This window comes from Lepidochelys kempii, chromosome 6, assembly GCF_965140265.1.
Source record: "Lepidochelys kempii isolate rLepKem1 chromosome 6, rLepKem1.hap2, whole genome shotgun sequence".
NCBI classification, from domain to species: domain Eukaryota; kingdom Metazoa; phylum Chordata; order Testudines; family Cheloniidae; genus Lepidochelys; species Lepidochelys kempii.
In genome coordinates this window covers 91,116,334-91,133,736 of record NC_133261.1, presented here as the reverse complement: position 1 = coordinate 91,133,736, position 17,403 = coordinate 91,116,334, and the positions used below count along the sequence as shown (strand labels likewise).

The 17,403-nt window shown below is 46.0% G+C and overlaps 1 protein-coding gene across 2 annotated transcripts in view; it reads right to left on the bottom strand.

Annotated features, from left to right (window-relative positions):
* Positions 1 to 4,792: 4,792 nt before the first annotated feature.
* Positions 4,793 to 17,403, bottom strand: part of YLPM1 (YLP motif containing 1) — a 93,295-nt gene continuing 80,684 nt past the window's right edge. For both annotated transcript variants that reach the window (XR_012159494.1, XM_073349185.1), the window contains one exon: positions 4,793 to 4,925. Coding sequence is in view for 1 of the 2 variants with exons in the window: in XM_073349185.1 (XP_073205286.1) it covers positions 4,888 to 4,925 (38 nt within the window). In the remaining variant the exon portion in view is untranslated. The remainder of the gene's footprint in view (positions 4,926 to 17,403) is intronic.

Here is a 17,403-nt window from a genome sequence, read left to right as displayed (position 1 = left end):
TGGGGAGGGCAGGGGAGGGAGGGAGGTATGAGCAGCTGACCTGAGCAGAGTCCCATGATCAGTTGCCATGAATGCAACTGATATTGTTCTGTAGTGCCATCCTTGATCAGCCACTTGCCTAGGGATGGAAACTCACTGAACTCATGAAATTAAGCTCCAAGTTCTCTTTGCACTGACTTGTATTTCTGTTGACATAAATTCCTTAACATTTAACCTTCCTAACTGATAAAAGAGGAGAAGCCACCTGGTTCCCTCTTGTGCCAGCACTGTTGAGAGGACTATGATTTAGGGTCTGTCAGTCCTGTATCCCGGCTTTTTCCAAATCAAACTATAACTCCTCCTTTCTGTGATGAGCTAGGCTGAGATGTTTGCATCTATTACTAAGCCAAGTGGAAGGCCTGTTCCATCACCACACCTATATAGTAGTTTTGTAGATACTAACAAGGGTTATTGGTTGTATCTCCCAACAGTCTGAAGTGCAGATATGCATTCCGGATAATACTGAAAAGCTCTGTGAGCCGGTTCATTCAATGTATAGGTGTAGCTGATGATCTTGTAGAGCTTTTTGTATGGAATGTATGAAGAAGTCATTGCACACCCTGGGATCGGGGTCACTTCCCTATCCACCACTCTCATTTCCAGGAGCGTCATGTGCAATCCAAGAGCTATGAAGTCTCTCTTCCAGAAGAGACAGAGCAAGGTGCAGCCCTAGAGGGTCCCCCAAAGCTCTGGCAGATCTCGCTCTCTGAGGACTTCACAAAATGACTATGCCAGACGAAATGGGATGCCAAACATGAGTTATGTGTTCCCCTTTCCAGAGCTGTCTTTAGAGCCCAAAGAGAATTAAGGCTGGTGGTTTGTCATGGTAAAAGATGCAACAAACCAATGGGGGGAAATGTCAAAAGGTCATTTTGAGAATGTATCCTTTATTTTGCAATTAAAAGTATTAAAAACAATTAAAAATTCCAGCTCACTCTCCCCCCTTTACTACAATAGACATACATGAAGTCAACAAACATTCACATAATCTTGATCAATATCTGCCCGGCTGGGATGCCAGAAGGAGACTTTTTGTAGAAAAACACCCATGTCTTATATTCTGAGTGATAGTAGCCCCCAGTCTGGAAGGAATTTAGCACGTGACTAATCTGAAGTCATTGGGACTATGCACATGCTTAAAGTTGGGCAAAGGCTTAAGTACTTCTCTGAATCCAGCCCAGTATCGTGAGTTCATCCTCATCAGCCTACGCTGCCCTTTGTTGCCACTCAGGATGCTCCTCCAAAGCCTCCTCCCCACACCAATAATTTTACAACTCCCCATTGATGACTTCGCCTCTCCTAAGTGCATCTTCCTGCAGCCACTTCATAAAACCATGTTGGTAACTGCCAGCCAAAGCTGAGAGGTCCACCAGCTCCCAGAGGCTGTGCAATGCTCCCAGCCTGCCATGCCTCAGGTGCTAACATCTTATGTGATGGATCTTTTACTTGCTTCAATAGATTGTTCAAAATTCAATGGAGCCACCAGCACAGAGCACAAGAAACTGCTCTAATTTTTCTCTCCTTCCTTCCTGTGCTGCCTCACCTCCTACCCACCCATAAAACACCCCCTATGCTGGGGCTTGTGAAATCCTGCATAGTGCCTGCACCAGGGGAAATTCTCCGCCAATCAGCTAATTGGCTTTCATGGAGTACAGAGGCATAGAGAAGCTGCCGGAAGAAGGCAAATGCCTTCCACAGACTGCCTCCTCTGAAACTTGTTCTTGATCAATTTAAATCAATACATTTTTCAAAAATATTAGTGATTAAAAAAAACTGAATGTGAAACAGTCTGACTTAAGGAAACAACAGAAATCTACCAAGTATTAGGATGTGGTTAAAAAAACCCCTACGCATGAGAGAGTCTGGAAATGGTTAAGATTTCAAAAACCACTCTTCACTCTGCCCTTTACCCTTATTTCTTTGTTCCTGACTGAGACTCCCATTCCTGCAATGACCCCTCTGCAAAGCCCAACATCAATGGGGCTTGTTTTGGGCACAGAGATCTGAGCACAAGCAGCTCATTGTAGGACTGGGACCTAAATTGTAAAGTAAAAAATGTTAAGTGGTTCTTTTTGTCTCAGGAACTGCCTTAGTCTGGTGTTTTTGTGTAAAAAATCTACCCTACACTCACCCTTCTGGCCTGTATCAGACATGGGAGTTAAGGGGCATCTTGCCAGTGCCTGTAGGGCATTTGAGACTTGTAGTCTATAGCAGTTTAGGCTGGGTTCTTGTATTTGGAGTGTGAGCTCTCTGATCAGTATGGAGAGAATGAACAGGCTCTGCGGTATAGACAGGTGGTGGATGTGGGCAGGAGCTTGTGCAGATCATATGTGAAGAGCTTTCTGGCCTGAACTGTGAGGGCAGGGAACATATAGCAACAGGTGTGTCAATGAATACATTCCACAACAAAACACCCCACTGCACACACTTCTCTGCCTGGGAAGAGGATGACAGAACAAACCTCATGTGACAGACGCATAGACACATTGCTGAAGGTACTAATGGAAGACACTCAGGCCCAGATCCTCAAAGTATTTATGTACCTAAGTACATTTGAGGAGCTTCAGATACTATGGTGATGAGTGCAGTATAAGAATCTCTACAGAATAGAATAGGAAAGGGAACTAGGCTTCGGCTTCTGGTCAGTGAGAGTGGGGATGAGTGTCCAGGTGAACTGTTTTGGTTTTTTAAGTTACTGGGGAATATAGCTGGAAGTTAGCGGGGTTTGGGGCTGGAGACAAGCGGCAGAGTTAAAGGTGATCTTGGAACCTTCAGTGAGTATTTCCAGGATTTTTTGATTTTGTTTAAAGTTTTAAATTACATGTCTTTCAAACATTTTACAACTTTAATCCCAAATTTACTTACTCAATTTATAAAATAAATATGTAATTCTAATAATTGCTTTATATCACTCAGTATCTCTTGACAATGAGAACTCTAAAGCTTTGGTCTCTGAACTTCTTTTTATCTGTCTTTAAAGAATACCAAAATGTTCAAAGTGTGTGCCTCTGAACACCATTTTAAAGCACAGCACAGCTGTGGCTAACCAAAACTCACTCATTTAACACCCCCCCGTCAGTCCTCAGGCATCCTTTTTCCCTCCATTCACTTTGGAGAAACTGTGAACAGGCCCTTTCCCCTAAGCCACTACCCTAAGCCATCTAAATCCAGGTAAAAGGAAAACAAATAGCCAATCAGAAAGGGCCAGAGCTGTCCCTTGGGTATGGCAAATCAGGGAAACTGCCCCAGGCCCTGCGCTTTGGGGGACCCCAAGCTTCAATAAAATTGTGAGAAGGCAGGCCGGGAGGTGAGGCAGGAGGCGGGCAGGCGAGCAGGGTGAGGAGGCAAATGGGAAGGCAAGCGGCAAGCTGGGGCGAGGAGCCCCCCTACTAAAACCTCCACCCAGTGCCTCCTGCCCATCGGCGAGCGCTGCCGATCAAGGCCTCCCCTCCCTCTCAGCACCTACTGCCTGCTGTGGATCAGATGTTTCGTGGCGTCAGGAGGCGCTGGGCAGGAGGGCAAAGCGTGCTCTGGGGAGGGGGCAGAACTGGGTGGGGAAGAGGCGGGGGTGGGGCCGGAAAGAGACAGGGTGAGGGTGGTCTTGGGGGAAGGGGTGAAGTAGAGGCAGGGCCTGGGCAAAGCACCCCCTGGCAGATTAAAAACTCTGAGCCTATGTCCCACCCCCGGGGAAGGTCATGGAAAGGGCACTTAGAAGCATAGGGATGAGGACCATGAAAGTCATGGACCAAGTATTAAAACATGTACCTTCAGGGACAGAGCTGCCTATTCATAAAGTTATGTCTGCAAGCAGAGGGAATACAATGACCATTTTGGCAGCCACACTAATGCAGCAGGCTCCCCACTAGAGAAGGAAACTGACACCACTTAGAAATGAAATGGGAAAGTGTTTCATTCTTCTCTTGGCAGAAGAACCATATTTGTGAATTCCTCTGGATGCAGCTAAATCATTCGGAGATATTTGATACAGGATTACAGAGCACTTCCCACTCTCAGGTTCCACTTGCACAAGGCACTCCTATTTATGGTCCCTGATGGAGAGATGTATTCCCTCGGTGATTTGCTTGTTTCTTCCTTTATAGGTTACTGAATGTCAGTAAAGCTGCACTGCAGGCGCAGAAGGCAGGGCAAGCCAGTGCTGCCATTTTCTGCTACAATGTTAGCAATAGAACAACTCTATTTCAAGCTTTCTTCTATTAAATGTCGCTAGCACAGCATTACCTCCGCAGAGAAAATACCTCCTATCAATCTCTCCTGTCTCCGGTGATGGGACCTCAGGGCTGGTAGGTTGAGAGCCACTGAAGCAGACCTTCCGTGCAAGAGATGTCTTTTGAATGAGAGAAGGAAAGCAGCAGGGTTAGGATACCAACCCCTGATCAGGTGCTTTTGGTGACACCATTTGTACCCTCTAGGGCTGTCCTGTGTGACACCAAGGCCCACAAAGCACACAACTCTTTATAGCTTGAACTTGTTCCCCACTTGTATTATTATTTACGTTCTAGTAGTGCCCACTATGTGCTAGACCTTTTCCAAACACAGAACAAGAAAGAGCTTGTCCCAAAGAGCTTTCTAACTAAAAAGTCAAACAGTCAAAGTGTGTAGGAAAGGGGTCTGAAATACAAATAAAGTGAACAGGGTGATACCTGACACATCTTGTTAGTTACATTAGTTACTTTATTGCTTTGTAATTAATCCAGCAGGAAAATATTCTGGGAAATACACTCAACTAGACATGCTAATTGTAAATTTTCTTTATTAAAAATCAATTTTACACTGAATACAAATGTCTGTGGCATTTGCAGAAAAATTATAATCCGAGAGAGAGAACCATCACTTGTGATGAGTCCAGTGTTGTCTTGTCTTGTGTCCTTCAAAACCAGAATTTAAGATCAAAATTAGAAGATTAGACATTCCCCACATATCTCGCTTCCAAACAGACAACCCACTCCCCCCCCACATCCCCACTTGTACACAGATTAAATCCAGACACCTGCCATAAGAATCATTCAAGTTATTTTATTTTTGCATTTATTCCAGCTATAGCTATTACATTAATTAAACACAGCAGAAAGAGAACAATTCTTCAGTATGACTCTTTACACTTTAATTGTATTTATGGTAAATGGGTTACCTTCACGGACACCACAGCCAAACAGTGAGAACCCAACAGACAAATGCCCAATGAGTAACTCCAGGCTATTACTTTTTTTGGTGGCAGCCAAAACAGGGAGATGAGACTGCGTGCACCAAGCCAGTGTTACAGATAGATCCTGTGATGAGGTTCCTCTTGGACAAGACAATCCATCCATCCAGTTTGGAGCAATGCAATAGCTTGGAAGGGAACTTTCACAAATAGGAAAGCTTTTCTGTTTTTGCTTTACTCCAGAAAATGAACAAGATGTATCTGCACTGAATAAGCCACTCCAAAAGATTCCCAGCTCAATTAGATTTAGCTTTCTGCTCCTAGTGTGCAGAGCTGCCACATTCCATTTCAGGATGCCTGCATGTCAATGAAGAATGACGTGAGCCACACATAAAGTCTGTAGATCAACTGAAATTTGTAAAACACTTCAGAGTCCTTCAGGATGGAAGACACTAGAGGAAATGTAAGAGTTCCCAGAAGTCTCCTACTACAGGACAGGCCTAACAAAGAAAATAACGGAACACCACTAGCCGTCACCTTCAGCCCCCAACTAAAACCCCTCCAACGCGTTATTAAGGATCTACAACCTATCCTGAAGGATGACCCAACACTCTCACAAACCTTGGGAGATAGGCCAGTCCTTGCCTACAGACAGCCCCCCAACCTGAAGCAAATACTCACCAGCAACCACATACCACACAACAGAACCACTAACCCAGGAACCTATCCTTGCAACAAAGCCCGTTGCCAACTGTGCCTACATATCTATTCAGGGGACACCATCACAGGGCCTAATAACATCAGCCACACTATCAGAGGCTCGTTCACCTGCACATCTACCAATGTGATATATGCCATCATGTGCCAGCAATGCCCCTCTGCCATGTACATTGGGCAAACTGGACAATCTCTACGTAAAAGAATAAATGGACACAAATCAGATGTCAAGAATTATAACATTCATAAACAAGTTGGAGAACACTTCAATCTCTCTGGTCACGCGATCACAGACATGAAAGTTGTGATATTACAACAAAAAAACTTCAAATCCAGACTCAGCGAGAAACTGTTGAATTGGAATTAATTTGCAAATTTGATACAATTAACTTAGGCTTGAATAGAGACTGTGAGTGTCTAAGTCATTATGCAAGGTAACCAACTGCCCCTTGTTTTTTCCTACCCCCCCCCCACGTTCTTGTTAAACCCTGGATTTGTGCTGGAAATGGCCCACCTTGATTATCATACACATTGTAAGGAGAGTGGTCACTTTAGATAAACTATTACCAGCAGGAGAGTGGGTTTGTGTGTGTGTGTGGGGGGAGGGTGAGAAAACCTGGATTTGTGCTGGAAATGGCCCAACTTGATTATCATACACATTGTAAGGAGAGTGATCACTTTAGATAAGCTATTAGCAGCAGGAGAGTGGGGTGGGAGGAGGTATTTTTTCATGCTTTGTGTGTATATAAAAAGATCTTCTACACTTTCCACAGTATGCATCCGATGAAGTGAGCTGTAGCTCACGAAAGCTTATGCTCAAATAAATTGGTTAGTCTCTAAGGTGCCACAAGTACTCCTTTTCTTTTTGTGAATACAGACTAACACGGCTGTTACTCTGAAACAAAGACCATCATAATCCGTCAGTGGCTCTCAACCAGGGGTACGCAGAGGTCTTCGAGGGGGTACATCAACTCATCTAGATATTTGCTCAGTTTTACAATAGGCTACATAAAAAGCACTAGCATAGTCAGTACAAACTAAAATTTCATTCAATTACTTGTTTATACTGCTCTATGTACTATACACCAAAATGTCAATATTCATATTCCAATTGATTTATAATTATATGATAAAAATTAGAAAGTCAGCAATTTTTCAGTACTAGTGTGCTGTGACACTTTCGTATTTTTATGTCTGATTTCGTAAGCAAGTAGTTTTTAAGTGAGGTGAAACTTGGGGGTACGCAAGAAAATCAGACTCCTGCAAGGCTACAGCAGTCTGGAAATGTTGAGAGCCACTGATCTAAATGTATTTTCCTCTAAACAGCTAGCTGAATATTGATATACCTATAATTTCCCAAATGTCAAAACTTCCTAGAGCAGCATTTCTCAAATGCAGCCACCGTGGCCACCAGGGGCTTTTCTTGCAGCCACAGCCTCCCGGACACTGATTGGAGGGGGTTGGGCCCTGCCCCCTCTTGAAACACAAACACTGGAGGAGCAGGCAGCCATCCACTGAATTCCCCACCTTTCCGGAGGCAGTGGGATCAGACTTCCACCCTGGGGTGGCGGACAGCAGGCTCCAGCTGCGGGGCTCCGTCCCCCCAGCTCCTTACCCCCTGCTGCCTCCCTACCCACCTCCCCGTCCAGGGCTTACTTTGTCCTCAGGCTTGCTGGGGCTGAATAAATCTGCTGTGAAAAGTGATATTTGTACATTTCTTAATATCACTTTTCAAAGCAGACTAGTAGCTAGCTGGGAGGCTGTGACAAGTGATATTAACATACAAATATCACTTTTCACAGCAGAAGACTGACTACCTAGCATATCTTAACAAAAAAAAGGGGGGGGGGAAGGGGGGAGAAACAACAACAAAAAAGACAAGACCATGCAAAGCACCTTATTTGTGTTTCTATTCTGTTTAGGTCCAGTAAAGAATAGAGACCATTTTTTATTACTGAGTCAGCAAAAAACCAAAACCCTACATAAATTACAAGGATTTGGACATGTGTATGGGCATATCTATTTGTTTTTCCTAAAGTTAATTATTTTAGGGAAAATGGTCAGAGCAGCCACCAGCAAGAGTTGGTGGCTGCACGCTGAGGCTACCAAAAAAATCTGTTGTGAGAAACCTAGAGATTATATTCTCTACTGTTTTATATTGGCAATACTGGTAATAGGTATGGTCTTAGCTTTCTAAATAAATTATCGCAAGTTTCTACTGATGCTTTCATAAAAGGAAGGTTTGTATTGATTTTGGACCATAGGATTTCTTTATCCAGGGGATCATGGAGAGTTTGATTACAGTACCATGATTGTGTTCTATCTCTACCTAATGCTAACAACATTTTGGTGTCATCCAGTACTGTGCATCAGGTTTCTGATCTGACTAGCTACATAACAGTACTTATGGTTGGTAAAGCCAATCCTCCATTTTGCCATGGCTTTTGTAAAGAAGATTGCATAAGTTTATTTCCACAAATGAATTTATCATGGATTGCCACTGATTTAAGAGATTTCCTGTGACTAAAACTGGGAGTGCTTGGAAAAGGAAGTTAATTCAGGGGTAAGATACTCGTTTTAACTGCCACAGTTTTGCCTAACCATGAAATTTCATATTTTGGCTAATTTTCCAGATCTGTTTCAATTTTCTTAATCAAAGGAGTATAATTCATATGTCTTGCCATGTTTTAGAAATGTTTATTCCCAGGTGTTTTATTAAAGTATTTCCCATTTGTATCTTTATTTATCTTTTATATCCTTTTTTGTAGATCAGAGCCCTCAGATCAGAACTCCCTCTAGGAGTTCTGACTTTATTTTAAGTCCTGACGATTTGCCAAATTTTAGGATTCCCTCTTGCAATTCTAGTAGTGTGTGAGCTGGCTTCATAACAAATACTATAATATTGTCTGCAGGACAGAGTAATGTGTATTCCCGATTATAATTCCATTTACATTAAGATTATTTCTGATTGGGCGAAGCCTGTCTATATTTCCTCTCTCAATTTCATCCCATTTCTACTTGCTACACCCGCTAATACCATCCTAAACAATTCCTTCCCCTCCAGTTGATCACTCTTCAAACACCTATACACAAATGTTATATATTCCTCCCCACCCACTTGTTATTAGCTGTCAGTGTATCACCAAGTTCACTTAATGTTTTCTTGTAAGGCAATTCCCTCCCCCTCCTTAACCATTTTTTGTTCTTCTCTGATTTCTCTTTTTGGTAACAAGAAATTGGAAATGAACACAATATTCCAGATGCCATTGCATCAGTTACACAATCTTTCTAAATTCATAGTGTTCCCTTGCTAGGATACCTGAGCACCTTACAATAGAAAGTGTAGTCATTCAGATACATTTCTCTCTCCACTCCAAGCAGCGGGGTCTGGACTTTGGCTTGCATTTGGGAGTGGTTGTGGGAAGGTTGTTTAAAGAAATGGCTTTTACACTTTGTTCAGAAGGTGCTAAAGTTCACGATTTTGCCAATATCTTCCATGACACAGTAAAGCTGTATGGGTAAATTGCCTAGAAACATTTATCTAGGTTCTGTCTCAATATGATCTCTCTGCACATGAAGCATCAAACTTTAGTGTCCCGTTTTTCTACCAGTGCATATCAGACACATCTAATTTGTTTTCAATTATTTCCCTCCTATTGAATATCTATGGTAGGATTTTCAAAATCACTCAGTGTTGGCCTAACTCTGCTCTAAGTGAAATCAGTGGGAGTTTTACTATTGATTTCAAATGGGAGCAGAGTAAAGACAAGGCTCAACACTTCTGATAGTCCCATGTTCACATTTTAAACTCCTCTTCCCCTAGCTGTGTTAGTTTGAATGTGAGCAGGTCAAATCCCATTTTACTACTTCCAGATCTTATTTCTAACCTGTGTATCATTTCACTCCTCTCAGTGGTGTTTATGTGTGTCTATCTACAATATAATATGATCTGTAACTTTAATCTGATTCAAGTATTTTTAGTATGCCCATGGCCACAGTGCCCAAGGGGCTATTTGGCACCTCTTCTACATCAATAAAGGTGACTCAAAGGGGAGGAAAAAAAAGTTTTTTTTTTCTTTATGAGTCACAGAAGATCTGAAAGCGTTTTTGAAAGGGTTGTCTCTATTGTTGTTAATACAAACAATTCAGATCTTGGCTAATACTAACAATTCAGAAACCTGTATAGGTGGTAGAATTGTGACATTACCATTACCAAGGAAGAAAAACATGACTGAATAAGTAAGTTATTTTTATACAGATTCTTTAAAACTTTGTATATGTTAATAGTAGGGCTGTCAAGCAATTAAAAAAATTAATCATGATTAATCACAGTTTTAATCGCACTGTTAAACAATAAAAGAATACCATTTATTTAAATATTGTGGAGGTTTTCTATACTTTCAAATATAGGATTGGCGCTGGGGGCTCTGGGCTTCAGCCCGCCTCGGGGCGCAAGGCTCGGAGCTCTGGGCCTCAGTCCCCTCTCAGGGCGCCAGCCCCTCTCTTGGCTCAGGGTTTCAGGACACCCGACCCCAGCCGCCGAGCTGGGTCTTCAGCCCCTCTTCTACCTCCGGAGCTCCAGGCTAGGGCTTCAGCCCCCACATTGCAGATGCCTCCCTCCCCTCCCAGAGGTATGCAATTAATGCATTAAAAAGATTAACGTTAATTTTCTTTTCAGTTAATCTCAGGCATTAACTGAGATTAATCAACAGCTCTAATTAATGGCTATTTAACTCCAATGTTCTAAAAACAGTTGGGAGAAAAGCTCTCTTTGTTAAAGATTCAACATTCCCATCTTCTAATTAAGGGCTGAGGAACCTCACTATCCTGGCCTCCCTGAAACCCCACAATGAATTCTCTATCAAAGTCTGGGAAAACTGGACTTGACATTCCTGATATTTCTAAGAAAAGAAAAACACCACCTCTTTCAAGGCCTTTATAAGTTATAAAGGAGCACAAGAAAAGGGGTGGAAAACACAAGCACAATTTTTTCCCCATGCAAGGCCATCTTCAATAGATTCATAACAGACAATCAGACCTAACATCAATCCCTGCAACACTAATATATGCATCTCTCCTGAGTTCAATACTTCACTATTTACCAATAATATCTGGTAAATTTTCAACTGATTTTCAATCCCTCTTTCAGGGTATAAACCACATCAACTTGGCGTTGTTTTTCTAGTAAAATGGAGACTGTGTATCAAACACTTCACCAGTCTAAATTACATCTATGGCTCTCCCTTTCTCCACGAATTTTGTAATTCTATCAAACAGACCAGTCAAGTTTATGTGGCATGATTTGTTATTTAAAATGACTCCCTCACTGCAGTTTATTGCTCATGCTTCTGTATATTCTCTAGGTGCTAAGAGAATTGTTTATCTTAACAGTTGTTCCATTAGTTTACTAGGGAGTGAAGTCAGATAGTAATTGCCAGGCTCACTCTTTTTTTCCTGTGGCAATCACAGAAGGCACAAGGTTACAACCCATAAAACAAACTTTTGAGAGTCACACCCTCCCTCCCCCCGCGGCCCCTCCCTTGGCATCGGGACCGAGAGCAGGGCCGTGGCTCCAGTGGGGGGACCATATGGACAGGGGTAAGGAGGCTGAGGCCACAGCTGGGGGTGGGGCTGGGAGCGGGACAGCTGCCAGGGGACCGCTAACAGTTTGGGACCTCTGCAATAAAAGAAAAGATGACCCATACATGTTTACGTGAAAAGCCTGAAGCAGAAAGAAACTGCAGTTCAAAAGAGGACAAAACCAAGCATTGTTTTAGAAAGAATTTTTATTTAATTATCTTTATGCACAAAACATACATTTCATTACAAAAATGAATACTTACATGTTACTTTTAAAACTAGATTGGGCAAAACACTGGAGAAGATATTGTACGGAACACTCCTGCATCAGTCTCCAGACAGCAGAAGGAGAATAAGACTAGACACAAAACGGTTACTAACCTCTGTAACTGTTGTTCTTTGAGATGTGTTGCTCATGTCCATTCCATGACCCACCTTCCTACCCCTCTGTCGGAGTTGGCCAGTAAGAAGGAACTGAGAGGGTGCGTGGCTGGCAGCGCCCTTTATACTGGCGCATAAATGCATGGCTCTGGAGGGCGCTAGAGCCAACCCAACGGATACCACTAAGGGAAAAATCTCCAGCAATGGTGCACTTGGCACACACATACCTAACATGGAATGGACATGAGCAACACATCTCAAAGATCAACACTTACAGAGGTTAGTAATAATTTTTTCTTCTTCAAGTGCTTGCTCATGTCCATTCCACGTTAGGTGACTTGCGAGCAGTACCCCAAGGAGGTGGGCTCAGAGTTCACGGGCATACAGACTGCAACGCAACCCTTTGAAACTAGCGTTGGGCTCAGGCCCTTTGGGTGACGGTGTAGTGGGACATGAAGAAATGTACCAGCCACCAGGTCACGGCTCTACAGATGTCCTGGATTGGGACCTGCGCTAGGAACGCGGCTGACGAAGCTCGGGCTCTTGTTGAATAAATGGTTAAAATGGCCTGAGGTGGGATGTTTGTCTGGTCGTAGCAAGCTTGAATACAGGCTGTTATCCGGGACAATATCCTTTGAGATGACACAGGTAGCCCTCTCATCCCTTCCGTTATTGTTACGAAGAGTTGCGTGGATTTGCAGAAGGGTTTAGTCCTCCCAATATACAAGGTGAGGGCCCATCTAACGTCCAACGAATGAAGCTGTCGTTCCTCAAAATTCTTGTGAGGTTTCCGGAAGAAGACTGGTAGGAAAATGACTTGGTTGTTATGGGATTGTGACACCACCTTTGGCAGGAAGGCTGGATGGGGGCGCAGTTGTAGGGCTGGCCTTAGGGGAAATGGCACCCTGGGCAAACTTGCATTTTTGGTGCTCCGCCATTGCCCCGGCCCCCATGGGCTCCCACCCTCCCTTCACCCCTAACCCCTTCACTGTGCTCCCTTTTCCCCTAATCCCTGCACTCCCCTTCTCTGCCTCTTACCCTTGCACCCCCTTCATTCCTACCCCTGCACTGTGCCCCAGCCCCTGCACTGTGCCCTCTTCACCCCAACCCCTGTACTCCCCTCCTGTGCTCCTAAATCCCTGTACCCCCTTTACCTCTCTCCTACTGCGCCAACCCCTGCACTGTACCCTTTTCACCCCAACCCCTCCCTCCTACACCCCATTCCCTGCACTGTGCCCTCTTCACCCCAACCCTGCCCCCCTCCTATGCCCCTAACCTCTGCAGCCCCCTCCTCACCCACATGGGAAAACTAACCTGGATGCAGTGATGGAGCAGCTGGCACTGCTGCTGGCTCCCCCACTAGACGGCTGCTCCTCTGCCCCATGCACCCCTAGGGGGCTGTGAGGGGAGGAGCGAGGTCAGGGCTCCCTGCATCCAGGTCACTTTCACTGCCTGGGCTGCATAAGGGGAGAGCAAAGAGCAGCAGCTGCTGATGCTCACCTCACAGCACAGGTTAGGAAAGTGACCTGGATGCATGGAGCCCTGGTGTGTGTGTGTTGAGGGGAGTGTGTGTGTGTGTGTGTGTGTGTGTGTGTGTGTCTGTGTCTGAGCGCACTGTCTCTTTAAGAAAGCACTCAGGGTCAGGTGCCTGAAGGCTTGTTCAGGCACAAGCAGCTGCTGCTGGACTCAGAGAGGCAGCAGCACACACAGGTTCCCCCTGTCCTGTCACCCCAGCTCAGTGGAGACTGGGTACATGGGTGGGGGGAGGTGGGCACCCCGACATCAGCACCCCACCCAGCAGACAGGAGGCTCCCAGGCTAGAGTGGCCAGGGGCTTGGGGGAGGGAGGGGAGAGGAAACAGGAGCAGCTGCACACCAGCAGCGGGGCAGGAGGGGCACCCCTGCTCCGGAGAAGTCCCCTGGCTCGGCTTCTCATCCAACTGCTCCCCTGCAGTTCGGGTCCCTCCCATCTTCCAGATGCTACTGCTCCACCTGTCTGTCTCCACCAGCCCAGCTAGCTCTCAGCAGGTCAGGTAGGAATCAGGCAAACCCTACGCATGGCGCCCCCTTTGGTGGGCTGCCGCCCATATTGCTCACCTGTAGGGATGGCCCTGCACAACTGAACCTTGTCCTTGAAGAATACTGTGTGGGGTGGTTCTGACATAGGGGCCTTGATTTCAGACACCCTCCTGGCTGAGGTGAGCGCCACCAGAAGGTGACATTTCAGGAGAGAAGTAGCAGGGAGCATAATGCTAACAGCTCGAAGGGGTCCCCGTGAGCATCGAAAGAACCAGGCTCAAGTCCCATGGGGGGATAGGCTCGTGAACCTGAGGATAGAGTCTTTCCAACCCCTTAAAAAACCCGACTATTATATTGGGGCTTGGGTCAAGTCAAGCACTCTATTCTCTGAACTAGAACAAGAGTTGATTTCTGCTCATTTATCACCAGGACCAGCACTCTGAAGGTGGCTCGAACCATGCTGATGCTGTTTTGTACTTGAGCCTGCAACCGACCTTTAATCAGCCAGTCGTCGAGGTACGGGTAGACTTGTATGCCTCGCCACCTGAGGAAGGCTGCTACGATTACCATACACGTTGTGAAAACCCATAAGACCGCTGCTAGGCCAAAGGGGAGGGCAGTGAATTGGTTGTGGTGTTGACTCACTATAAGCCTGAGAAAAATGTGAAAACATGCATCGTTTAAGTTGAGGTTTGGCATACCTAGTCTCCTGGATCCAGGAAGGGAATGATGGAGGCAGGGAGACTATGCGGAACCACAGTTTCTAGAGACATCTGTTGAGGCAATGCAGGTCCAAGGTAAGCTGGAGGCCCCCTTTGGGATTAGGAAATACCAGAAACAGAACCCCTTCCGAGTCTTGAGGAACTTTCTCCACGGCCCCCATATGTAGGAGGGATTGCACCTCCTGGATGAGGAAATACTTGTGAGAATGGTCCCAGAAGGAGGATAGGGATGGGGATGGGGGAGGGAGGGGTGGATAGAAACTGAAGAGTATATCTTGTTTTCATTGTGCTCATAAGTGCGTGGCTTATGTTATGAACGACCATGCCAGGGTGAAGAGCAACAGACGGTCCAAAAATAAGGGGGGGGGGCAAAACGATGACTGGTTTAGCACCCTTGGGCACACCTTCAAAAGGCCTGCTTGGGCCCGCCAGAGTATCTCTGAGATTCCAACTGGGAGGCTGAGGTGGACGGCTGCTGGGGCCTGAAGTCCTTCCTGGACGCTGATGGAGTGTAAAGGCCCAAAGACTGTAGAATGGCCCTGGAATCCTTCAGGCCATGAAGTCTCGAGTCAGTCTGCTCTTAGAAAAGAGAAACCTCCAAAGGGGAGGTCCTGGATGAACTGTTGACCCTCATGGGGAAGGTCGGACGATTGCAGCCAAGAGAAACACCTCATGGCAACTGCTGAGGCCATTGTTCTGGCTGCTGAGTTGGCAACATCCAGAGCCACCTGGAGAGAGGTCCTGGACACATTCTTACCTTCCTCCAAGAGGACAGTGAACTCCTGCCTTGAATCTTGGGGCAAGGAGCCTTTGAATTTAGACAGGGAGTCCCACAAATTAAAATCATATCTCCCCAGCAAAGTCTGTTGGTTGGAGATGCGTAGCTGAAGGCTACCCATTCAATATACCTTTTGTCAAGTCTCTTAGTGATCTTTTGTTTTGGGGAAGAGCTTGTCTGGCCTTGTCTGTCCTTTCTGTTCACTGAAGATACTACCAGGAACCCCAGGGGAGGGTGCGAATACAGGTATTCAAACCTGCTTGCTGGCACATAATACTTCTTCGCTGCCCTCTTTGAGGTGGGGGGCAGAGACGAAGGAGTTTGCTACAGGGCCTTAACTGGTGACATCACCATGTCATTGATGGGCAGGGCTATTTTGGATGGAGCTGCTGCAGCCAGGATATCAATAAGGCTGTGCAATGTCTCTTTGAGCTCCTCAATTTCCAGGCCCAGGTTTGCCGCAACCCTCTTCAGAAGGTCCTGCTGAGCCCCAAAATTTTCCACCCGTGACAGCCTCATCGGGGGGGTGGAGGGGAGTGGGGAAGCTTGCACTTCCTCTTTCTCAATTACATCCACTGGAGCCAACTCCTGGATGTCACTACTGGGGTCAGGGTCCAGTGCTGAGCAGGAAGGAGTGGTGGCCCATCTCTCAGAGACCACGGAGTAGGAGCAGTGGAAGGAAGGACCCGAGACTGGGGGAAAACTCCCAAGGATTCCAATAAGGCCACTGCATCAGCCAGTGACCTGCTGCCCAGGAGCCAGCTGTGGGACCAGTACCAAACCTCTGTGGTCCATCAACTGGGTATCGGTGGTGGGCCTTTGGTGGCACATAAGGTTCCCCTTCAGATTCCAAAGAGAAGTCTTCTTTCAGCGACCACAGTGGAGAGGTACCCGCTTCCGCATCCATACAGTGCCAGGGTTCTGAGGACCAGTGATGTATCGGAGATCAGGTGAGGTTTGCCCCAAGAGGGTGCAGAGGTACCCGGTGCCAGGAAGGCGCACGATGCTCCCTGCTTCCAGATGCCAGAGCTGGTGGGTGCCCCATTGGTGTTGGCAGGCCCAGTAGAGAGAGACGGTCCCTAGCTGCCTGGAAAGTCTCTGGGGTCGATGGTACTATCAGACTGCTGTAACTGTGGTGGCTTCCCGGAGTTGATGGAGGGTCCCGCACCAGACTCAACACTCTGGGAGGAGTCAACGGTGCCAACACGGGTCCAAGAGCAGACAAGTAGCCCGGCACGAGTCTCACTATACTGCCTTCTCCCCGCTTGTCTCTCTTTGGCACCGGTGAGCGCCCTCTCTCAGTGCACTGCTGCTTCTTCTACTTCTTCCTTGACACTGGAGATGGTGAGTGGTGCCGAGGGAGCATTTGGTACTGACGGCGAAGTACTTGGTGCGAATTGGAGTGGCTCAGCTCTGAGACTGGTCTGAAGGTGGCTCTCATGAGGATAGCCTTCAGCCTGATGTCCGTGTCTTTCTTAGTGCGGGGCCTGAAGTCCCGACAGATCTGACATTTGTCCCTCATGTGAGTTTCACCCATGCACTTTAAGCAGCTGGAGTGCGGGTCACTCACGGGCATAGGCTTGCCACAGGAGGCACAAAGCTTGACATAGTCCCTCTATGATAGGAACTAACTATATACACAAACTACTTGAAAACTATATACACTAAAATAACTACAAACGTAGAAAAAACCCCAAAAACCACTAGGAAGAAGCCTTGCTGAAGCAAGAAGGGTTGTTCCAGCAACTGTCACAGGTGGTAAGAAGGAACTGAGCCAGTGCGTGGCCGGTGGCGCCCCTTACACCGGTGCATAAGAGCGCAGCACCAGAGGGTTAAGTCCAAGAGGTGTGCATATTTATCATGTTCCCACAACTTGTGCTGTGAAACTACACTTTAAATAGAGCAACTGTAATTGTTTATTAAATAAACATATTAAGCAAATCAATTAGAGGTACAAAAAATTAATGCTTATGAATCAATAGTCTTAAAAATACAGTACTCTCTTGC